Source organism: Nelumbo nucifera, chromosome 1 (assembly GCF_055504915.1).
Source record: "Nelumbo nucifera cultivar China Antique chromosome 1, China Antique-T2T, whole genome shotgun sequence".
Lineage (NCBI taxonomy): Eukaryota > Viridiplantae > Streptophyta > Magnoliopsida > Proteales > Nelumbonaceae > Nelumbo > Nelumbo nucifera.
The window spans coordinates 133,145,625-133,171,208 of record NC_142649.1 but is presented as its reverse complement, the minus strand read 5'-3'; the positions used below and the strand labels follow the sequence as shown (position 1 = coordinate 133,171,208).

Below are 25,584 nucleotides of genomic sequence, written 5' to 3'. Positions count from 1 at the left end.
GTAAACCACACACACACACACACACACACATATATATATATATATATATATAAATGGTGTATAAATATTTATATAATAATACAATATATCTAAACTGAATGTATAAAATTATAAATATATAACAAACTCTTTCATTTTATAATAAAATAATAAGTAAAATTTTAAGTTTTAATTTTAAGGGTGCTATTTGGGCTTTCTAATTGGGTTAAGACCAATAGAATCAAAGAATGATCCAAAGTTCCCTAAACCGTATTAAAAACCACACCAAATCGTAATAGAATGGTTTGTTCTGGTTTGGTTTCCATGCCAAAATAATTTGATTTGGTTTGTGAATTTCTCAAACCGTAATTTAATGGTTTGATTTGATATATTCTCTAAACCGTATCAAACCAGACCGTGAACACCGTAGTTGAACCAAAACAGCCACTTCAAAGCAACTGAACTAGATTAGTTAAACTGAAGATTCCGTTGCTTTGAAGTGTTCTTGTTAAAACCATTCAAAGATGATTAAATGGACAACGCTTTTGATAACCGACTGACGTCCGATTTAGCTTGTCGGTGTTTGGATTTTTACCCAAATAAACTTACAAGCTATCCATATGGGTACAATGGTCCATTACAGAAAGCCAAGAGTTGCTCATAAAAAGTCAAAAAACCTAACTGAAAAATGTTGCTACCAAATTGATCGATTTAGTTTTGGTTCGTATTTCTGAAAAACCGAATGACGATTCAGTTTTTGGTTGACCTAAAAAAATTGGTGGTTAATTAAGCCGATCAATTATATAATTGTATGTATATTATATATTTAATACGTGCCACATATTATTTATAATATACAATATATTGTATATATTTATAGTATTTATAATATAATATACACATTTATAATATATTATATATTGATTTATAATATATTTGAAAAACTAAATAATCAAACTGGTAAAAAATCGAAATTAATAAACCGGTTATCATTTTGATTTCAGAAAAGTACGATCAGACCCAATGCAGATATTTGATTCCCACTGTACAGCTATAAATATTCAAAACATCCAAAAACTACATCTATGCACTCATACTTATCCGTAAATTGGTATAAATTTCGAGCTGACCCCTATCTCAAATATACTAAACCTACAAATTCTGACCCTAGGCTGAACCGTCATTCTCTCATTTGATTTCGGTAAAAAACCAATAAGACCGATTCGGTTTATAAAAATTGTCTATGGTTCGGTTAACCGAACCGTGAGCACCCCTCAGCCGCTCGATGCGTTTCAGTCCTCTCAAATGGGCCCTGAGTGGTCGGCTAGCGGGCTAGGCCTAGCGTTACTCTTTGGAGTTTGGATAACTAATTCCAAAGCCCAATAGCCCATTTTACGCACCGTGTAGGTTAACCCCTAACTAAAACCCCTCGTGCTCGTTCGATTCTCTATTGCCCATCAGCTGAAACGCCTGAAACGCCAGTACGCGCATTGAAGCAGAAATCATGGCGAGCAGACGATGCCTCAACGCTCTCACTCATCAGCTTCGATCTCTAGCCTCCTTAAACTCATCGTTTCAAAGCGTTAGAGCTCTTCATCAACTTCGCACCCTTGTTGCATCTGATCCTCTCTTGCTTGAAAATCCCACCTCAATCACCTATCGTATCGGTCATACATTCGAATCTACGTCCTGCATTCAGTCCCAAACCGTTCGCCCTTACTCATCTGGAAGGAGAAATTCTAGTAAACCCCAGAACGACGACGATGACAACGAGGCCGACGAAGATGATGATATAGACGAAGACGAAGACGAAAACGAAAACGAAGAAGAAATGGGAGAAAGCAGTGATGGCGACGGAGAAGGAGACCATATTCCGGTGTCAAATTGTGTATCGAACAGATCTTATTCATTAGAGGAGACAGAGAAGGAAGCAGATGCAATAGGGTATAAAGTGGTCGGGCCTCTTGGTCCTTCGGAGAGGCCTTTTAAACCATGGGAGCCAGTTTTTGCCGTTGTTCAGGTTTTGTGCATTTTCCATTTATTTGGTTGATTTAGACTTATGCAGTAGCATAACTGTGATTATCTATGTTGTACATGATGGAATTCACCCATTATTAATGTGCTTGATGTTTTTTTTTTTTTAATATTATTATTTGGATAGATTGGTTCTCATCAGTTCAAAGTGAGCAGTGGGGATTGCATTTATACCGAGAGGCTGAAATTCTGCGAGGTCAATGATAAGGTCAAATTCCCTCATTTTTTTTCTGTTTTAATTTTAAAAGTTAGATCACAAATTAGTAATTTAGCATTCGATGTGTGTCTTACTACTTTTTTTGGTTGCTTGACATCTGAAAAAATTTCCCTGCTATTGTATTGACTCGTATGAACAATAACCTTAAACTTTTATGTGGTTTGACTTGATTGATTAGACTGTGGGCGTAAAAGTTTTCTAGTTGAAATATTTGAGCTATATATTCATCCCTTATACAAAGATGACGTTGTTTCCGTTGCCATTTACTTGAAACCAAATTAGAGGGGCAGGGGTGGAAATGGCAACTGAAATTAAAACGTTCAGAAGATTTTCAAGGGAGATGCATTTGGTAATTCAGTGGACTCCAAGAGTGGCTAACAGTCTAGCAGACCAGTTAGCAAAACAAGGAGTTAACAAGGCACATTGTTTTTGGGCTCAGTTGTAGGATTAAAGAACTCAAGGTTTATAGCTTTTTTTTTACAGTCTTGAGTTTACAGGGGGGAGTAGCCGAGGCTACCATGATTTGTACATGTTCTAAGTTCATTAAATAATAAAATTTACTTCTGTTACTTATAAAAAAATGACAACTGAAATAGTTCAGCCTGAAAAGTGTTATGCCCATTTCTTGATCAATAGTTTTATGTCCATTTTACAGAGGAAAAAATGGAGTCTTAAGGAAGTTGATTGTAAATTTTTGAATACATGGTATTGTTATGTAGGTGTCTTTTCTTCTAAGATTCAATGGTACACTCTTAGGAGAGAGAGAGTGTGTCTGGAGTTACTGGCTCATAGGCCTCCTCCAAATCCTATAGATGACTTGCAGCTGGGGAGCACTGAGTGTAGGAGCTAGGAATGGAACCCATGTCCAGGTGGCCTGAGCCAAAGGTGAAAATGTCTGTATGAGGTCAGAAAGGGGGCATTTTATATTCTTATTGAGGGTTGAATTAGGGTTTGTGAGAGAAAAAAACATATTTCTTGGGAACTAGAACGAGAAGTTAGGTTTGTAACTGTAATTGAGATTATATCGAATTTTCACAGGGAATTCGTCCATGGATTTATGCAACCATTGCTGAAGTACATTAAAAGCATGTTAAATCTCGTGTTTTCTGTGGGTTTGCTTTCTTGTTTTTTTTTATGGTTTTATTTACTTTTATTTTTACAGGCACAATATTTTTGAATTTCAAATTATCAGAACTATGGCAGCCTTACTGTAAATTTCATTCCTCATGTTTTCTTATGCCAATCTCAATGTTTATCTTTTTATTACACCATGTATATTGATACTCCACACGCTCATAAGGCTTTCCCACAAATTGTCAACTGAAAAAGTAACTTCCCTATTTAGCACCCCATATTGCATCAAGTGGTTCTTTTGGAGCTAAGTGTGTCTAGGTTTCAATGCTTTTGTTGGTAAAGTTAGCTTGATGTGGCCCATAACAAGTGTTCACCAACCATGGTTATTGTATTCCCTTGCTGTTGATGGGAGTAATAGCATATCTATCTCAAAAGTAAGTAGAATGGTTCTTGTCAGAATTTCTAATTCAAGCTTCCATATTTACTCCTCCTTAAGATGCAGGCTGTTACTGTAGATAGACTTGCAGGCTCCAAAAGGCTCTCTCATGGCCATGTGATACTGGGATTTTGAAGTAGCTTCAATGGATTGTGTAATAGTTTGCTGAATGAAAGAAGCGGGTGTAGTTATGAAGATACAACTTATATGGAGGCTTATGTTGTGGCATTACCGGGAAATAGTGTTAGAGAGAGGTTATTCTTTATAAATAGTGTTAGAGACAAGTTTTTTGAGGATAACACTAGCCCTACATTTCTTGGCTGTGAGTTTTTTTTGGGTTCTTTTAAGCACCCTTGGTTGTTTATACAGAATCTCACTGTGCAGAGGGCTGTAAATAATTTTTCAATGTTAACATGATACTTTACCTTCTCAAAATAAAAGTAGTAAACTAGTCATGTCAAGGACTTGGAAGGAGGCCAAGTGGTTTAAATTACAACTTTGGGGTTTGGATGAAGATTCAGTTGGTTTGTGAGAAGCCCATTGTCCATTCATGGAAATAGGTATAACATGAAAGTTTGGGTAGAAGTCATTGTGTGGAGGATGTGTTGTTGTAGATTGCAGGTTCTGGGACGTTTCCTTGGCATTAGACCTGTTCATGCCAGGCTGGGATTTGCCTCTTTATTAACAGAAAATGTCCAGGCTTGGGCCCGAGCCTGGCCTGACCATCAGGCCTAGATCTTGAGCCCGAGCCCGAGCCCGACCCCTTATATAAAGCCTAGTATGAATAGGAACATGCAAATTTTATTATATGTTGTTACTAGTATATATATATATATATATTTACTAATAATAATATATGAGTAGATGCAAACTAATGTTCAAAAGTGTGGGGTGTGTTGCTGTTCACTCCCACAAAGAAATATTTAAATTATGAGAAAATTACACATATGCCCTTAGCATGCCCAAATACAAAAAATGACCAAGAAAGACAAATAAGCCCTTACAAATAAAACATATTTTCAACACGACCCCCCTTAAGCTGAGCATAGATATCTATCATGCCCAGCTTGCCAAGATTGTTGTCGAGTTTCAGTTTGGGAACCCCCTTGGTTAAACAATCAAATAGTTGATCTTCTAACTTTACAAAAGGTAGGAAAATCTCTCCACTAGCAATTCTCTCTCTAATAAAGTGTCTGTCCACTTCAATATGTTTTTTCCGTCACAAGGGCGGAGCTAGGGGGACTCAGGGGAGCCATGGCCCCCCCTATGGTCTAAAAACACCACATGTAATGCATTTTCCCATGTATGTTTCCTCCCTCTCCCCACTTTCCACCCAATGGTTGCACCCCCTATGGCCCATCCATAAGTTTTGGCCCTCATAAAAAATTCCTGGCTACGCCCTTATGCGGTCATGTTGGACAGGATTATATGCAATGTTTATGGCAGCTTGATTGTCATTGTATAGACGCATTAGAGGTTCTGCTTGTATTCCAATATCTACCAACAAACTTTTCAACCATAGCAATTCTGATACCCCATGAGCCATTGCTCTATATTCAACTTGAGCACTAGATCGAGCTACAACAAGTTGTTTCTTACTTCTCCATGACAATACATTGTCACCAACGAATGTCCAATAACTTGAAGTAGATCTCCTATCATCCAAAACCCTACTCAATTAGCATCAATATAAGCCTCAACCTTAAGATGTTCTTGGTTAGTATATAGCATTCCTTTACCAGGACAACATATTAAATAGGCAAGTATCCTATTTACAACCAACATGTGAGATGTTCTAGGCTTGTGCATGTATTGGCTCACCACACTTACTGCATATGAAATATCAAGCCTAGTCAAACATAGATAAAGAAGGCGACCAACCAATCTTTGATAAACACCTTTGTCTGGAAGAATATCTCCATCGTCATCTCTTAATTTATGATTGGGATCAATTGGAATTTTAGCTGGCTTACACCCCAATTTGCCCACTTGAAGTAAGTCAAGAACATATTTCCTCTATGATATAAATGTTCCTTTCTTTGATCTTGTAACATCAATCCCAAGAAAATACTTGAGATCACCTAGATCCTTGATCTCAAATTTAGAAGCAAGGAAGGATTTCAATTGAGTAATTCCAAAGGTGTCGTCTCTAGTGACCACAATGTCATCAACATATACTATTAGCATAGTCACACGGTTATCAACTCTTCTTTTGAATAAAGTATAATAAGCTTGATATTATGTGAATCTTCACAACGACTTTCCTGAATCTATCAAACCTATTGAGTTGGGCTGATTTCTAGTTATTGGGCCCAGTTGTTTATCTTTTATTTTTAAGTTGTTAAGTTAGGAAGTTATTGGGCTTAGGCCCATTAGTTTATGTTTTTAAGTTGTGACTGTTCAACTACTTAAGTAGTCGCCCTACTAAGGGCATTCTTGTAACCTCTTATTCTTTTAATTTGAGTATATAATACAAAGAGGAGTTGGCGGCTAGAACTAATTCAATTCTGGGCGACATCCCACTCCTTTTCTTCTCCTCTCTTCTTTTCTATTGCTGAAACTTTTCATCTTCTTATTCTTTCTCTTCACAAGGAATTCATCTGAAACTATAATCAACAATTTCTACTTGGTATTAGAGCATGCCGAAGGTTCCTGGAGCAGTTCTATCATGCAGCCCTAGATCGGCCGATTGCATGGTGATTTGGGAGGCTGATCGAAGATCTTAGGTAAGCCCAGTTTTTTGGATTTTTTGGTGGATTTGTTTTGCCTTGTAACTGGTCTAGGGTTTTCCATCAAATTCAGGAAAAATTGGAGAAAGGGGGAGAGTCTTGTTTCTATTGGACTCTTCAATTTTGACCTAGGAAGTGGCACTCTAATTTTTTAGGGTTCCTTGGAGTTTTCTGAAGGGGGCGGTTCAAGTCCTGCATGTTCTGGAGGTCTCTAGAGAGAGCGACTGCCTCTTCTCTCTTTTCTCCCGTTCTACAGAAAAGGAACCTTTTGTGAGAGGATCATCTAGGGCACCAGAAGGGTGTTGGTGGTACCAGAAGTGATATTGCAAGACAACATATTCTTTCAGGGACAGTGTTACTCTCTCCCAGGTATATACCTTTGTATTTGGAGAAGAGGGCAGGAGAAATGTGATGATGAAAAATTCTGGTTTTGATCAATCAACCATGGTTAGCACTGTGAAACCTAAACAAGGTGGAAATCGGGGCGATAGTGAAATCAGGAAGGAAGACAAGAAGGATTTGTTTTGTGACTATTATAAGAAGCCTAAACACACAAGAGATACCTGCTGGAAGCTTCATCCTCATCTTGTGCCGAATAGACTCAAAAACAAGAAGGGAAATGCTCACATGGCAGTCATTGGTGACATACCGACCCCCCTATTACAACTACTCTGGAGTCTGTTGCAGCTGCTGTAGTGAGGGCCGTCGAACTTGAGAGATATGGGCAATTCTTGAATCAGCGGGATATAGTCAGTTCTAATTCAGTAACAGGTGGACAGCTTGGTATAGGTGGTTCTGGTGGAGCACACTCTACTTACTTTGCTTACACAGGTAGTTCACATGCCACTGCAAACTATGTTTCTTTTACAGGTAGGGAGGGACCTCCTTGGATTATAGATTCTGGAGCCTCAAAGCACATGACCCATACTTCTATTATTTTTTCTTCTTACCAACTCTGTTCTGGCAGAGACAGTCTCCACAGCTGATGGATCTCATGTTCCCATTGCTGGGAAGGGGTCTGTCAAGATTAATGATTCTATTTTCCTTCCCTCTGTCCTTTGTGTTCCCAGATTGAGTACTAACCTGTTATTTGTTAGTAGTTTGACTAAGAACCTAAATTTCTCAGTAATTTTTTCTCTTGGTCATTGTGTCTTGTAGGATCTAGATTTAAAGAGGATGATTGGGAGTGGTCGTGAAGTGAATGGAATCTACCTCTTGAATGTGCTTCCTCATCATCAGGGTCATCATGTCAACAGGGATAGTGAGTCGGGGCCTGTGAGGCAGATTATGCTTTGGCATAATCGTTTGGGTTATTTGTCTTTTTCTTCTTTGAATTTCTTATTTGCAAAGCTTTTTAAGTCTGTTAATTTGTCCAGTTTGGAGTGTGAAGGTTGTCAGCTTGGGAAACATTGTAAACATTCCTTTAAAACTAGTAATAAAAGATGTTCATCTCCTTTTGATGTTATTTTTTTGATGTGTGGGGACCTTATCATGTTCCTTCTACGGGTGGCTATTGATATTTTCTTTTATTTGTGGATGATTTTTCTTGATATTCTTGGATTTACTTATTGAAATCTCGAGATGAGGTACCATCCTTGGTTCGACAATTTCATCAGATGGTGCTAACACAGTTTGGGATATGAATAAAGGTGTTTAGATCAAACAATGCAAGGGAATATTTTGAAAAGAACCTTGCTTCGTATCTGTTAGAATATGGTGTTGAGCAGCTGTTCCTACAATCCACAGCAGAATGGTGTTGCAGAGAGGAAGAACAAACACATTGTTGAGATTGTAAGAAGGATGATGATCACATCTACTGTTCCAGTTCGGTTTTGGTTTGATGCTGATCTTATAGTTGTCTTTTTGATTAATAGGGTGCCCTCTCGTATTCTTGGATTCAGCACCCCATTCAGCCTCCTTTTTTCTAAGGGGGAGATGCTCCATATTCCTCTTAGGGTGTTTGGGTGTGTTTGTTTTGCACATATTCTTGGTCCTCATCGCTCGAAGCTTGATCCAAAGGCAAAGAAGTGGGTCTTCCTTGGATATGCAGAAAATCAGAAAGCGTACTGTTGCTATGATCTAGTCTCTGGGAGCCGGTATGTTACTATGGATGTCACCTTTTTTGAGTCCACATCTTTCTTCTCGAAGAATCTTTCTCAGGGGGAGTGTTTTGGGGAAGTGAGTGAACAGTCTATTCCTCTTCTAGTTACAGTTCCCATGTCTATACCCAAGGGTATCAGTGAGGGTCTTTCCAAACCTGAGTGGAAGATAGTTTTGCAGTAAGAGATGGAAGCTTTAATTAAGAATCAGACATGGGAGATTGTGGATCTACTAGAAGGCAATGAGACTGTTGGATGCAGATGGGTTTACACAGTCAAATATAAGGCAGATGGAAGTATAGAAAGGTATAAGGCCAGACTTGTTGCAAAAGGGTACATACAAACCTATGGCATTGATTACTTAGTGACCTTTGCACCAGTTGCAAAGTTGACTTTTGCTCGGATGCTTCTTTTTCTTGCTGCCACATACTCTTGGCCCCTGTTTCAACTTGATGTGGAAAATGCTTTTCTAAATGGAGATTTGCAAGAGGAAGTGCATATGGATCTCCCTATTGGTTTCTACAATGATGTTGAAAAGGGGAAGGTATGCAGACTTAAGAAGTCACTTTATGGTTTAAATCAGTCTCCCAGAGCATGATTTGATAGGTTCAGGAAGGCTTTGGTTGCTTTTGGCTACACTCAGATTCAATATGACCATACCTTATTTGTGAAGCGGAGGGGATCCTTGGTGTCGATCCTAATTATTTATGTGGATGATATTATTGTCACAAGAAATGACCTAAGTGAGATTGACAGTTTGAAGAAGAATCTACACAGAGAATTTGAAATTAAGGATCTTGGGGAGCTTAGGTACTTCTTAGGCATTGAAGTTGCAAGGTCAAAACATGGAATCTTTATTTCTCAAAGGAAGTATGTTCTGGATTTTCTACAAGAAACAGATAAGCTTGGAACAAAGGCTGTTAGTACTCCTATTGATCAGAATCACAGAATTAATGCATCGGAAGGTGAGCTAGTAAAGGACATTGGGAGATATGAGAGACTTGTGGGGTGGTTGCTATATTTGTGTATGACAAGACCAGACATTTCTTATGTAGTGAGTGTGGTGAGTCAATACATGCATGCCCCACGAGTCCAGTATTGGGAGGTTGTTGACAAGATTCTTGCTTATCTAAAGGGACACCCAGGTAGAGGCATACTATTTGCTGATCATGGATAGTTGAAGCTAGAGGCTTATACAAATGCTGATTGGGTAGGATGCCTTGATGACAGGAGATCTACCTCAGGAGTCTGCACCCTTGTTGGGGGTAACCTAGTATTGTGGAAAGTAAGAAACAGATAGTGGTGGCAAGATCAAGTGCAGAAGCTGAATATAGGGCCCTGGCACATGGAGTTTCAGAACTTCTTTGGATCCGTTCCTTGTTAGGAGAGATTGGTGTAAAGGCAGAAGAACCTATGATGCTTTACTGTGATAATCAGGCAGCAGTTAACGTTGCCCATAACCCAGTTCAGCATGACCGGACAAAGCATATTGAAGTGGATAGACATTTCATCAGAGAAAAGGTGACTTCTGGGGAAGTTTGTTAAGTTGTTAAGTTAGGAAGTTATTGGGCTTTAGGCCCATTAGTTTATGTTTTTAAGTTGTGACTGTTCAACTACTTAAGTAGCCGCCCTACTAAGGGCATTATTGTAATCTCTTATTCTTTTAATTTGAGTATATAATACAAAGAGGGGTTGGCGGCTAGAACTAATTCAATTCTGGGCGACATCCCACTCCTTTTCTTCTCCTCTCTTTTTCTCTACTGCTGAAACTTTTCATCTTCCTCTTCTTTCTCTGCACAACACAAGGAATTCATCTGAAACTGCAATCAGCAATTTCTACTAAACCAAACCTTAGGAGGTTGCTTGAGGCCATAGAGGGATTTCTTCAAACGACATACTTTTCCCTCACTATTAAGGAAACTCACATTAGGAGAAAAGTCCATGTAAGCCTCTTCTTGAAGATCACCATTAAGAAAAACATTCTTTACATCCATTTGATACAAAGGCCATGAGAAGTAAGAGACAATGAGAGAAGATTACTCGAATGGAGTTCATTTTAGCCACAAGAGAAAATGTCTTCTGATAATTGATGCCCTAAGTTTGAGTATATCCTTTTGCCACTAGCCAAGCCTTATATCTCTCAATTGAACCATCAACCCTATGTTTTATAGTATACACCCACTTGCATCCCACAGTAACTTTGTCCTTAGGAAGAGGAACTATTTCTCGAGTCTTGTTCTTTTTGGGATCTTCCATTTCCTGGTTCATGGCATCCTTCCACTGAAGTGATTGTATTGCCTCTGTAACACTACGAGGAATGGACACTGAAGAAATAGCAGAGATGTAGGTAAAGTAGGATGGTGAAAGGGCATCATAAGAAACATAATTGTTAATAGTTATTAAAGAAAGTTGGATTTTCTTTATTTTTTGAATTTTCTTTCCTTTCTTCTTTTTCTTCTCATATATATGTTGATTTTCTAGACTTAAACATGAAGTTTATAATTTTCTTATGAAAATCATGAATAGTTATTAAAGAAAGTTGGATATGGAACCTAGGGAACTACCCTAGGATATGTGATTTTTACTTACAAAAAATCCATCGCCTAGGTGCCCGACTAGGCGACAAGGCGCCCCCCTGTCACCTAGCCTTGCCTTGGCGCCTTGAAAACTATGCTCAAACACATATTTTGTTCTTATAATGATAAACTTGAATATATAGGAGAACATAATTCAGTTAAGGATTCTGATGTTCTATCAGTGGAGCTACCCATTATTTCCAAAGCATGCTTCAGGATCTGAGTTCTCTGCATTGTTTTTGTCTAAGGAGCAGCAGCCTTCAGTCCTCTCTTGCTGAGATTGGCAAGATGATAGGTAAGGAATTTCAGAGACATGAAGAGGATCTGAAATTTGAGGTTGTATGCATTGAATTGAAGAGAGTGATATCAACATATGTTGAAGTTTCTTCTAATTCTGAAGTATGCAAGAAATATGAATTTTGGTTTGATATAGACTTGATGAAGGGTCTAAGGCAAGGAGAACCTTTGCCTCCCTTCCTTTTTATTTTGATTGTTGAACCTCTTGGAAGGCTGATTAGAAAGACAATGGATGGTTGGTATTTGGACAGTTTTCAGGTAAGCCTGGAAGCACCTCAAGTCCCGTTGATGCAATTTGCTGATGATGCTATCGTTTTCTCAAGAGCAAGCCACAAAGACTTTTTTTAAGTTGTGTTCTCATTTGCTTTGAAGCTGCTTAGGGGCTGAAGATAAAGTTGCAAAAGAGCCAGCTTATCCCAATTGGTGAAGTCCCACAAATAGCCGAATTGGCAAGGGCCCTGGGCTGTAAAGTTGGTTCCCTCCCTACTAAATGCCTAGGCTTGCCCTTGGGTGCACAATATAATTCCTCTGCTATATGGGGTCCTGTCATCGAGAGATTCTGCAGGAAGCTAGCAGGCTGGAAAAGTTCCAACCTTTCAAAAGGTGAAAAACTTGTTCTAATTCAAAGTGCGTTCTCAAACCTGCCCATTTATTACATGTCTTTATTTTGCATCCCCTCCTCGGTGGCCAACATTTTGGAGAAGCTCCGCAGGGCTTCCTTTGGGAAGGTCAAAATGGTGAGAAGAAATTTCATTTAGTGGCTTGGAATAAAGTGTTTGAATCTATATCAACTGGCGGCCTGGGTTCAAGGAAGCTGCGCATAACGAACAAATCTCTCCTTCGCAAACGGTTGCAGAGGTTTGGGGAGGAGAGACTTTTTGTGGTGGAAGTTAATAGCAAGCACATATGGTTTGTCTCCCACTGGTTGGTTTCTCTTCCCCCAAACTAATCTTATGGTTGTAGTGTTTGGAAGGGTATCATGAGAGTGAAATCAGATTTTGAAACCTTCACTAAGCTGAAACCGGGTCAGGGTGATAGAACTCTCTTCTGGCTTAGTTTGGAAGGAGTACAAATACAAATATGTACAGTGTAAATACATACAAAATAATAGAAAATACAAGATTTTGCACTCTACATATTTGCATTTGTACTCCTTCCAAACTGAGATTCTGGAAGGACGCCCTGGTCCAAGACTGTTTTGAAAGGATGGATTCGAGCATAGTTTGGAGTCCCACCTTCAGATGCAATTTGAATGACCGGGAGATGGATAATCTTGGATTGCTACTGGAGAGATTCCACAATTTTGATTTCAACCTAAAAGCTAGTGATGGAAGGATATGGATTGGTGACAGTTTAGGTTGTTTTTTTTTGCAAACCTGGCCACAAGGCTCTCACAGGTCCAGCAGCTCAGCCTACTCCTTGGGCTTTGATCATGTGGGGACTTATACCCACCAGATACCATGGTCACTTTCTTTCTTTGTGCATGTGGAGAATTCTTGCTGTTTCTGTAGCATGTTTCAGGAATCGGTTTCTCATCTCCCTATTCATTCTGCTTTCTCCCAACAAATCTGGTCTCATTTTTTGGTTCTGTTTGGGAGATTCTGGGTGACACTCCCTGACATGCCATCTTTGTTAGCCTCTTGGAATCAGCCTGTTTTTCAGTTAAAGGAATTTTCTGGAAGTCCCTCCCCCTTGCTTTGTGCTGGACTATGTGGAAAGAGAGGAGCAGTAGGATTTTTGAAGTGAAGTCCTCTCCCATTGAAGTGGTGATTAGAGATGTAGAATGGTCTCTTATTAGGTGGATGGGGGTCCGGAAGATTTTTGCTGATGTCCTCCACACTTTTATATCAGTGTATAAATATCATTTTTTTATAGTTTTTGTGGATTTATGTATAGAGCTGAAATGGTTTTTTTTCTCAGCTATTTAGCAGCCTGTATATGATTATTGGGGTACCTTGCCCCTCTTTTTTTTCAGTAATACAAATTTTATACCATTTATCAAAAGAAAGGAGCCTCTTTTATCTGGGCTGCAGTTTTTGTTTTTTGGTTGTAAAGGGATAATTTTTTTGAAAGGTAAATTGATGCATTATAATACTAAAAAAGAGGGTGACACTTAGGGGTGCTCACGGTTTGGTTAACCAAACCGTGGGCTATTTTTTGAAACTGAACTGGTACTATAGGTTTTTGAAAATCCCTAAAGAACCTACCAGTTGATTGGTTTTGGTTTTTGACCAGTTTGGTCCTTTGGTTTTTTATATTTATAATATATATTATAAATAAATATATAAATATATAATATATTACAAGCAGTTTATTATATATATATATATGTATGTATATGTATACACCAATCGGTTTTGTTAACCAGTTTTTCGGTTTTTTATGAGAAGCCCTAGTGAGAGTCCCTTAAACTAAGTATAGAATAGAGAAGTATAATGATTGTCCTTTAATATAATGATTTCTGTTATTGATAAAAAATATAATGATTGCCATGCCTGTAGAATACATCTTCCCTTTTAGTTATTGTTGCTGCAGGCAAGTAGGTTAGTATTAGTGTACAAGGCACTAGTTTACTAAGATGCTAAGGAGAGATGGTTGCTGCAGATTTAGACAGGTTTACTTGACTTACTACCTTGTTGCATATGCCAAATAAAAGCTAAATGGATTCTGGGCTAGCTGATCCAATGAGACGGTACATTGGGACAAATACCACTTCCACCTAAATGAACCTATTTTATGAAAGCTTCATCAAGAACCTTGTCCTTACCTTGGATGGAAAATTGACACTGTTGTTGTATTTCTTCTCATGAATCTTGAGTGTGCAAGCCAAATTTTTGAAGGGACAGTTACAAATAGTGCTGTAGACAGATCGGATTCGAATTGGATCCAGCTACATCTGGATCCAATCTGATCAGCAAACCCATGGATTCGAATCCAACCTGAAATTTGACATGTTGGATTTGGATCAGATTAAGAATTAATCTGCATCAGACTTATTATGTTTAAAGTGACAAAAAAATTTTATAAGTTTTTTTTTTTTTTTAAATATACTAATTATTTTATCGCCTTTGTACTCTCTCTTTATTAATGTAATAATTCAATTTCTGTTATTCATAAAAAGACTAATTATTTTTAACTTGCACAAAAAATGTACGTAAATATAAAATATTAAATTTATTAGTTATAAACTCCTTATATTTGTGTTTGTGTAGACACACACATGCACACACATACAAACATAATTACATATATATAACTTAATTATACTACATATAAACTAATTATACTACATATATATAAACTAATATTTTTCTTGGACTTGGATTTTAATTGGATCGGATGGGGTTAAATCTGCATCCAGTCTGATCATTAATTGGATGCAACTTCTGACATCCAAATCCAGGATAATTGGATTCAGGGTTGAATCAGATACCAGAGTTTTGGAGTCTGTTGACAGCCTTTGTTCCGAATTGGTTATAACACAATTAGAAACTCTATGGGTCCTTTATTTTCCAAGTGTTTTCCTGATTGGAAAGGCCTTACCTTTCATATCCCTTTCTGCTTCTGATGATGGCTTCTTTACTGTTACATTAAGTATTTTCCTCGGCCTTATTTAAGGAAGCAATTTTTGTAGTTAATGAATTTTTTACTTTCTCAAAAAAAAAGCCTTATTGATGTAGTCCCTTTGTTAATGAAGGCATACATGGCAACATTTTTTTTTTTTTGATAAGCAACATGGAGAAAATTCATTAAAAACAAGCTGCACACAAAAGTACAGCCAAAGAAGCATACAAAGCTGGGCCTCCTAAGAGGCCATCCACATCTGACAACAGAGAAAATGAAATACAACAAAGAAGAGCACTGGTTACAAATTATACATTAGTAGCCAGTCCTGGGCATCTCTAATCTAAACTAGACTTCCCAACCACAGCCTTAGCCAGAGAATCAGCCAAAAAAATTGGCATTCCTAGGCACCCACTTGAATGAGGTGTTCAAGCCATCACCTAGAGCTTGAGCCATTCTGACTAAAGATCTGGACTTCCAAGGAGTTTGGTTTTGCTTTGTCATCCAACCTATAACCATTTTACAGTCACCTTCAACTTCCACATTCCTTAGATCTTGCCTAACCAACAGCTTTAATCCCTGAACCAAGGCCAAAAGTTCAGCTCTAGAGGAATTTCCTTGTCCCACCGGGCCTGAGAAACTTAAAATGATACTGACCTCATGGTTTCTAACAACTCCTCCCACCCCCGAGGGCCCTGGGTTTCCAAGGCAACATTGTCAAATGTATTGTCTGGAGAAATTGCATCACATCATCTTATTCACTTCTGTTGCTGATCACCTTTCAAGATTTGACATAAACTTGATTGCGGTTCATTTTTTGCTGACACAATTTTCTCTTGCAGTTGATTTTGAACAGGGTTCTCATGCTTGGATCAAAAACTCAGACTATCATAGGAAGGCCCACATTGTCAGATGCGGCTGTTCATGCAGTTGTTGAAGAGCATGTAAGAGACACAATCTATTTCTTTTTCCCTATGACTTGTAATGCAGATTTATATGCTTGGGTCATTTATCGAGACTAACTTAGAGACCAGTCCTGTGAAATATTAAGGCTAAATGTGCAACTTGAGAGTATGAATTGATAACTAGCTCACTGAAGACCCCATTCAAATGGATTAGAGGATCAACAAATAATTAACTGATTCTTTTGGTTGGGAATGGTGAAAATCAGCTTGAGTTGTATTGTCTTCCTACCCTTCCTGGATAGGCGCTTATATGAGAATATGAGGGTGGTAGGACGAAATGACTGTTGTTGCTCATTCAGAGAAGTCTATTATATAGTGCTTCAAATATATTTCATTTAATAAAATTCATTGGTTGTTTCATGATCATGAAAAAGAGATGCAACTAGAGGAGTCAACCAAGGTTCTAAATATCGATACAGGCTGCTATGCCGGATCATGGTATATCCGGGTGCCACCCAATTTATTGGGGCGTATTGACCTGTATCTTTGACCGTTTTTTACTTTTTTTTTTTTTCTTCCAAACCTGTTCAGGGGGTCAGTATAAGGCCCATTTGCCCCCTGAAACAGGTCAGACCCCGAAACACTTACTGTAGGGGAGTATTGGAGGGTAACCGATACAATACGTATCAGCTGATACGCCCTAATACGTTGCAAAATTTTAATCCTTGGAGTCACCTATTGATGGTGAAGCAAGATGACACTGTTCAAGTTCGGTTGGATTGGTCATGCCTTGAAGCATATGCTCAAAAAAAAAAAAAAAATTGAGACATCAATTTTGCTCATCCCAGACGACAATCAAAAGTAATATTGCTCGAGTCCCCTTCCGGTATTTGTGACATCGGAATTCTTTAAAGGATTTGGCTCATCTAATAGTGTAGAAGATCTAATAATTCTTGAAATATAGAGTTACTTGTACTTGTTCTTGGTTTCATTTGTGTAGAAGATAATAATCATCCTTGTAATAAGGTTGCTCAAAGTTATTCAGTGTTGTATTTTCGTGCTTCTTCCTCGTGACTGTTATTGGTAAGAAGTATAAACTGTTCTCCTCAAGAATTGGATTTGTCATTGGTTTTATATCTGGTCATGCTTTTATATTTTTGACGTGGAAGTCCTTGATGTGTGAACTGTGGCATAAGTTCTACAGTTTATATCTGATCGTGCTTCTGAAATTTCTCTTGCTTTTCTTTCAGGCATTAGATGCCAAGGTTATTATATTTAAGAAAAAGAGAAGGAAGAACTACCGACGAACTAAGGGGCACCGCCAGGTATGTTGAAGATTAACCCACCACAGTGAATCTGCTGTCATCCAGTTGGTTGATTTGTTGTTCTTACCATGTAGCTTTTCTACATTCTTCTCAGGAGCTGACCAAGCTGAGAATTACTGATATCCAAGGAATCGAGAAGCCAGAAATGGCAGCGGCTAAGAAGCCAGAAAAAGTAGCAGTTGCTGCTTAGGAGCTCTTCACCCATGATCAGTGAACTGCAATAATGATGGCTTGTTCCTTTCTTTTTTGACTCTGGGTTACTGAATCCCCGAGTACCTTCTGGCATTCCTTATTTGCTTGATAATGTGCAGCAGGAAAGAGGATTACCATTCTACGAGGTTGATTTTATAGGAGGGCACATTTTATAGCATGCGTCAATGTATTTGTGATTTTCTAATTAGCAGAACCGTGAGTAGAATCAGAAGCGAAGATTTTTGGAATGGTTTCCAAGTGTATTTCTACAATTTTCAGAAAATTCGTTTGGATGAATTAAGCTGTTTCTCTTTGTAAGGATTTTCTGTTGGTTGATCTAACTTCTAACCAGGTTGAAAACGTATTTCTATCTCAGTGGGTTTTGCTTACTTCTTGCTGATGTAATCATGTGGGACCTACTGCAAATATAACAAATAACAAAGAGAGTTTTCACTGTGTTCGGGTTATGGAAATAGTGAAAATGCATTATGTGGGGCCAGTTTTCTTGAGAAAACTGCTTCTAAGAAATAAAATATAACCCTATTGGTGAATACCACCTAAGTTAGTGGGGGAATGTGCAATGAACGTGTAGTTTTTTTTTTTTTTTTTTTCTTTTGGTAAATCAGAAATTGAACATGTAGGTGGACGATTTATATGTTTTCCAGGTGTTGAGCGAGTTATTTTCCAATTTATATTTGCTGTTTTGCTCTATGCCGTGTCACATGAGCGCAAGCAGGCCAATATCGTTTGGTGACTTTGATCAGATCTCAAAGTAATGGATATCTTAGTCATCAAAAACAAAAAAAAAAAAGACAAGAAAATCGCTCTCTGGACCCCATGTGACTCTCTCTTCATCAGATCAGATGTATGGATGGAAGTTGGAACTATTAGTGTTGCTCTGGCCTCTGTGAGCCTTTTCATCAATGCTACTGGAAAAAAGGACAATACAAAAGGGACACTTGATTGTTCCTTTTTTCCTATTTCCCGGTTCCTTTTGCCTCCCGGGTCGCGGGTCATTGGTTCAACCGGCCAGGTCGATTGGTTTAAGCCGTTTTATGTTATCATACACACACATATATATATATATATATATATATATATATATATATTATTAATAAATGATGTATAAATAGGTTTTAGATATGTTATATGTATTTTTAAATTCATTTTTAAAATTTTTTATTTATAAAATATTAAATTTATGGCCAAAAAGGATTTTTTTTTGTGTGAAAATAGCAGAGCAAGGCGCCTATGGTGCCTTGGAATGCATAGATCTCTAAAAGTTACCCAAAATCTCAAAAAAAAAAAAAAATTCCAATCGGACATCAGTAAAGTTATGGCCTCTAAAAGTTTGCATACATTGAGTGTATAACCCGTGACTTGGTGACCGGGTTGAACGGGTCAGTGGTTGAACCGGCCAAGTCGAACGATTCTTCGCCAAGCCAACAATTTTGACCGTCTGACAAGTCTTAATTAAACCAGACTTAGAATCATGGTAGAATAACGATTCGACCAGCTGGGTCAACGACAGGTTGAAAACATTGGTTTCTGAGACATTCCCCTCTTTAGCAATCTTCCCCCTCCCAAATTTCAAGGGTACGAAAATGTCTTTCCTTGGGTATACAATATACTTTGTCCATATGAATAGTTCAATAGGTTGAATGACCACTCACATGGATTTTCACTACTTGGGTCTTGGGGAAGTAGATGGAAAATTTAATCTTCTTAAAAATAAATATTCACGTTAATAAAATTCGGGTTTTTTTCCATGTAATGTCAAAATACATTGATTTTCAATTAAGGAGGTCTTTGTCAATACGTATAGTTTTGCTTTTCTAATGTTAGCAAAAATCATAAAATCATATTTTTGCTGATATGATGGTTGTTTTTGTTTTGGATAAAATCATATACGTTGATGAACACCCCTTGAGGCATTAAGTGATCCTAGTGTAGAGATATTTGGCCTACCTGTAGATCTTGACACATAGTATTGGTTGGATGCATTCTGGCCATTCATCATTAATTACTATCAACGGCTGCCACCTGCTCTCAACTGCCCTTCTTCTGAGGAAATTGTGGCTATAAAAGAGGGCTCTTACATTGAGTCAAACACACACAAAATTAAGCTCCAAGTTTCCTCTCTTATTTGGTTCGACCCCTCACAGCTTTTGGCTAATTTGACCGTTGGAGCCTTCGCCCCTGAGGTGACTCCCGTGGCCTCTGACATCTTCTTGCTTTCAGCAGATTGAACCTGTCGGCCTTAGACACTAGAAATTACATTATTGCCCTTAGCTCCGTATCCGGCAACAACAGATTCCTTTTTGGTTCCATTCGTATAGAAATGGGGTGTAAACGATTTTCAAATTAAATTTCAATATATTTTGTGCCTTCTATTGCAATTTAGGCTTAAAGTACTAGTTTAAGCCTCAAGGACTTTGAGGATGACTTTGGATCTCTTGTTCCTCCACTTCCATTCAGTTTGTGACTGGTGTCTCCTTACATGCCTGTAAAAACTTGTACAAATGAGAAAGAATTAACTGAATTTGGTAGCTGTTTTACTAGCTGTACGTGGGACCAATTATTTTACTCCACACCAGTCATAAAGTGCATGTGTCTCAGAAGCATTCTTCTTTCACTTCCATTTTTGGATGGTATGGAGCAAAACTGATCAGTCCCTCATCCAGTAAAACATCTATCAAATTCAGCTAATCTGATCTCAATGGCATTCAAGATCTGCTGCTTGTTTGGATGTGTATCACTTGTCATGTAATCAATCACGAGTGAACAGTGTTTTGTACTCTTAGGTCCCACATGTCAGTATATATACAACCAAGGGACCAGCAATTGAATTCCGGGCACTACCCGTTGCAGACTAAATTGAAGTGTAGGTTAAAGTGCAGGAGATTTGGGCTTGAGTTTATAGTGGTTTCAACTTTCAACTGTATTCAGGGTATTTGGAACTGTAATCTCGTGTTCTTGTTTAGAGTCCATATCATGGTTTTCAAAATGGGACTGGAAAAATCAGGAACCGGTCAGGTGATTGATTTTGGTTTTCGCCAAAACTGAAAATTTGCCTAAAACTGTTGATTTTGATTAGGAAACTATTGACCCGGGTGATTAACTGTTTGAACCATTCGAATGGTTTTGACCATTTTTTATTTTTATATTTTTTATCAAAACGGATCAACCGTTCGACCCGATAACTGGACCCCTGACCAATTCGGTCTCCGGGTCATTTTTAAAAATCATGGTCCATATATAAGCACCATGTAGGCATTTTGACATGAGAGTTATACCAAAATCATATTTGGTGGGGCAGGTATAACTTCAAACGTTTGTAATACCATTTGGGGTGTTGGGGAAATGTCTTTCTGGTACTCTTACAGGGGTGTGATTTCATTTTGGTTGTTTTATGTGGCACCTAGTGTGCAACTGTGCTAACATGGGCGTTTCCACTTTAGTTGTCTTATGTGAATTCATGTACCTTAAATTATTGTGCATTATGTTATTTTGTTATGAGTCAAAAACACGTTAGGCTCCATTTGGGAAAAGTGCAAATATATGTTCAATGCAAATACATATAATATATATTTCTAATGTTATAATCTAGGTTAAGGCAAGATCTATTTAGCCAAAACCAAGTGTTGGGATGTCATGTAAATGTTGTTTTAGTTTGAGTGATAAACAAGAAGTTATATTTTTGCAAAGAAAATTTGGAAACAACCATATAGGCTTTTTGTCAATTCGTTTTAATTAATGCTATATCCAATGTTAAATTATTAGTGCTTAAATCACTCTTTATTATTTATCTACGTCTTTTTGATCTATTCCTAACCCTTTTAAACTTGAAACACCACAGCACCATGCTAATTATATTGGGAAGAAACTATTGATAAAAATAATAGAAATGTCGTAGATGTATTAGAAAATAATAAAGAAGGCAAAATGAAACTTATTGGTAATTGCTTTTCAAACCGAAACTTGTAGGAGTGTGATGTTGCAGAATTGCGGAATGGAGAAGTTGTAGAGAGAAGGGTTGAGTCGTGCCATTTGGTCAGTCTCCTTAAAATCGTATTTGCCCCCTATGGTGCAACTGGGTGATCGCAAATTGGTCGTCAAGATAAAACAACCCACAAGCCATTGATAGACATACACTCACTTACCAGACCTCCACGAACCATAAAGAATTGATGTTTAGAATGACAGAGAAGAAGAAACTATTGAATGCACATACACGGACACATACCCACACCCTAACCCGACCCGGCCCGACTCGATATACACATGTAAAAAGCACCCCCATGAAGAATTCCTCATAGCATGCACCATTAATGAAGAATTCCTGATAGCGTCATGTGAGATCAATTAATCGCCTGAGTTTTGGCAAAGAATCAGCTCTACTCAAGGATTAATTTGTAAGCGATGCAAACAAAATGTATGCCATCAATGTAGATTAGTATCAATATCTCCATCAAAACACTGCAATAAATACTCTGAGACCCAGAGAGAGGATGGGCACATATAGGCTATAGCTCGATCGACTATACTTTTCTGCCAGCCCAAGAAGGCCAATGAAGACCTTTGGGCACGTGGGTGCATTGGTTGAAGACAGCATTGCCACCCTAATTAAGTCAGGTTCTAAATTAATTACTAGTAGAGAGCTGTGTCATGCATTGAAAATATGAAATTAATAATTTTATTTTTTATTTAATGTTGATTTTTAAAAAATAATTATTATTAATTGAATATGAATAAATATTTTTTAATAAATTTAGTTTTATTAATAATTTGTAGTAATTTTAATAATTTTTATTCTTTTATTATTTTTAAATGAAATTTTGATTAATTTTAAATAAATAAAAATAATTATAAAAGCTAACATTTTTATTAATTCCACTAATGATTAACAATTATATAGGAATGATGACGTGATGGGTTCAGGGTAGGGCACCCCATCCCTTTCCCTGCCCCATAGTCAAGACACTCTACCCCATCCCTGCCCTGTCCCCAGTGTCACGCGGGTTCAGGGCAAGGTAACCACTCCTCAATGTCGGGCGAGTTTAGGGGCAAGGCACCCCACTCCTCATTAAGGATGGAGAATCTTCGAATTCCCCTGCCTCGTCCCTAGTATTGGGCGGGTTCAAGTAGAGGTGTAAATTGGGTCGTGCTGGGTCGGCACGACACGATCTGCATATGGCTTGCACAAAGTGCGAGTCATGCTGTGTTGGCCCACAAGGCGTCCCAGGTTGTGCCTCCCTCCTCTAAGGGGGTTGGTTTGGCATGACCCATGGCTCGAGCCTACACGGGCTCATGCCGTGCCGTGGGTCAGGCTGGTCTATGGGTCGGGCCTTGGGCTAGGCCATGCCGCACACCAAGCCAAGCTCAAGGCAAGGCGCCCACTCTCCATCCAAGGTTTTTAAAATTGGACCAGATAGGGAACTGTTCTGGGGTCGAATGGTCTAACTGTTCGGTCTTAACGGATGACCCGCTTTGTCAAAAAAAAAATACAAAAACAAAAAAAGACAAAAAATTGTTGTCCGGGTTGACGGTTCGACCGCCTAGGTTAGTGGTTCGCTAACCAAATAAACGGTTTTTGGACAATAAGCGGTTTTGAGGTGAAACAGTGTTTGGTTCCCAATTTTCCGATCTAACCATCTAGTTTGATCCAGTTTTGAAAACATTGTCCCTATCAGCCTAATATTTAATTTGATGGTAGAAATGATCAAAAGGATCTATTGAGTATCAACCACATGGTAAATTTCTAAAAGTACATTAAATTGTCTTTAATATTCAAAAATGTAATTTTATGAGTATTTTGGAAAATTTATTGTACTTGTGTAGTTTTGAAAATTTATTCAAATTTATTTAAATTTTTATTAAATAATTTATTTTTCTTTTTAAATGGTTTACTTACAGAATTATACTAATTTATCTTATAATTTCTAATATAAACTAACCAATAATTTCCTTTTTCCAATATTATACTAATTTATCTTAATAATTTGTATAACTATTTGTTCAAATTATAGTTTTCCATTTCCCATAGTCATTTATCTTTAATAATTTTGATCAATAATTTGCAATGAAAATTACATAAATTTTTAATGATTTTCCAAAATCTACCAAATGTAATAAATTTTCCTAAAATTTCCAAAATATTTTAATAATTTTTAATAATTATTTAATGCATTTTAAATAAACTTTCAAATACTTTATATCTTTTAATTTCAAAAATGTTATTTTTATGAAAATTTTTGAAAAATTTATTACATTTGTGTAACTATGGGGAAGTAGGAAAATTCCCATATTTGTTAGTCTAAAATATTTTATATCATCGATTTAATTTTTGTAATTTATTTTTTAATAATATCATTGTAATTTATGAAATTTAAAGTAAATTTTTAAGTTTAAATCTTTTGAACAAACGAACTAAACCGAAAATAGACCCAAATTGATACAACCTGAGTTGGTGGGTTTTTGCTAATGGTCAATCGGTTTCGAGTGACAAACTACGGACTTGACCAAATCGATTTGGTTGGCGAAATAGCCTACAACTGAACTGAACCAATCATTGAGCACTCCTAATTTCAACTAAATTTATAGTCTAATATCTAATAAATAACAATAGTTTAATCTCCAATAATTATTGAAAATTTATAGCAAATGTACACAATCATTGAAAATAAGTTTATAATGAAAATATAATAGATATATAATAAAAATACAATAATTACAAAAATATAATAAATACTAAAAATATACTAAATTAGTCAATAAATAGTGTAATCTCTAATAAGTATTAATCTATAAATTATAAAAAATATATAATTACTAAAAATAAATTTTTAACAAAAATACAATAAATACGATAAAATAAATTTCAAAAGTTAAACAATAGTTGTTTAATCTCCAATAATTATTGTTTATTTTCTATTAAATAAAAAATACTTTTATAAATAATTATTGAAAGCATATTTATAAAAAAACAATAAATAATTACTTAAAATAAAACAAATATTAATTATAGTATATATAAATATATAATGAATATACACTATTACTAACAAATATAGTTTTGTTGATAGTTATTTTCTATAATTATTAATTGATATAAGTGAAATTAATTATTTACAATATTATTTAGTTATTGAAATAATATTGTTATTTAAATTCTTAAAATATTAATTATTTATTGAATTTAATAATCCATAAAATTATAATTGTACTATTATTGCATAATTTGTTATTAATTTTGTAAAATTTTAAATTATTATTAATATGAATATTATGAATTCTATTATAATTATTTTTCTATTTTTAAGATTTTTTTAAATTTATTACATAATTTTGTTATTTTAACTATTTAAAATTTTGTCATGTTAAATATTTAAAAATTTTAATATTTGAATTTCATTTATTTTAATGTTATTACGTAATAATAAATATTTTGTTATATTATTTATCTATTTTTAATTTTTTTATTTAAGATATTTAGCTGTTGAAATAATTAAATAATGTTTTATTTTTAATGTTAAATTTTTATTATTTTAATAACATTTAAATTGATTAATTCATAAAAGTATAATTTATATTGTTACTACATAATTTCATGATGAATTTTGTAAAAATATTGAATTATTAATAATATGAATATTATTAAATCTATTATTTTTTTGTGTTTTGAATAAATATTTTAAATTTAGTATATAATTTCGTTATAACACTTAAATAGTTTTGATTTTTTTTTAATTGAAACTTTATTTAGATAGATATTGATAAAAAGTGGGGAGAGGATAACTAGGAATTAGAGATAGTTTAGGAGAGAATCTCTCTACTGAAATAGAGATAATTTAAGAGATAAAAAGGAGTTAGAGATAATTTAGGAGATAAATAGGAATTAGAGACAATTTAGGAGGAAATGGGGGAAAGTGGTGCCACTTGGCTAAACATTAGAAAAACAAATCCCTTTTTCTGTAGGAAAAACTTTAGCTGTTGGGGGCCAAGCCGATGCTGTTAAGAGAATTTCCGAGAATGCCACGTTACCATGAGAATGGGTAAATTAGTAATTACATCTTAATTTATTTTGACTAAAAACAAAAACATGGACGTGAATAAGTGAACTGCCCCAGCCTAGAAAATGTCTCAACAGCCAATGCA

At 36.3% G+C, this 25,584-nt stretch overlaps 1 protein-coding gene across 1 annotated transcript; it reads left to right on the top strand.

Annotated features, from left to right (window-relative positions):
- Positions 1-1,419: 1,419 nt before the first annotated feature.
- NFD1 (Ribosomal protein L21) lies at positions 1,420-17,816 on the top strand. The gene is made up of 5 exons (XM_010274150.3): positions 1,420-1,999; positions 2,141-2,221; positions 15,848-15,949; positions 17,161-17,235; positions 17,330-17,816. The coding sequence occupies exons 1-5, from the start codon at positions 1,484-1,486 to the stop codon at positions 17,423-17,425; spliced, it is 870 nt and encodes a 289-aa protein (XP_010272452.1). The 5' UTR covers positions 1,420-1,483; the 3' UTR covers positions 17,426-17,816.
- Positions 17,817-25,584: the final 7,768 nt, after the last annotated feature.

Coding starts and splice junctions, on each gene's coding strand:
- NFD1 (XM_010274150.3), top strand. CDS start 1,484: ATGGCGAGCAGACGATGCCTCAACGCTCTCACTCATCAGCTTCGATCT. Junction 2,222..15,847: donor TCTGCGAGGTCAATGATAAG/GTCAAATTCCCT, acceptor TTTCTCTTGCAG/TTGATTTTGAACAGGGTTCT. Junction 17,236..17,329: donor GAACTAAGGGGCACCGCCAG/GTATGTTGAAGA, acceptor CATTCTTCTCAG/GAGCTGACCAAGCTGAGAAT.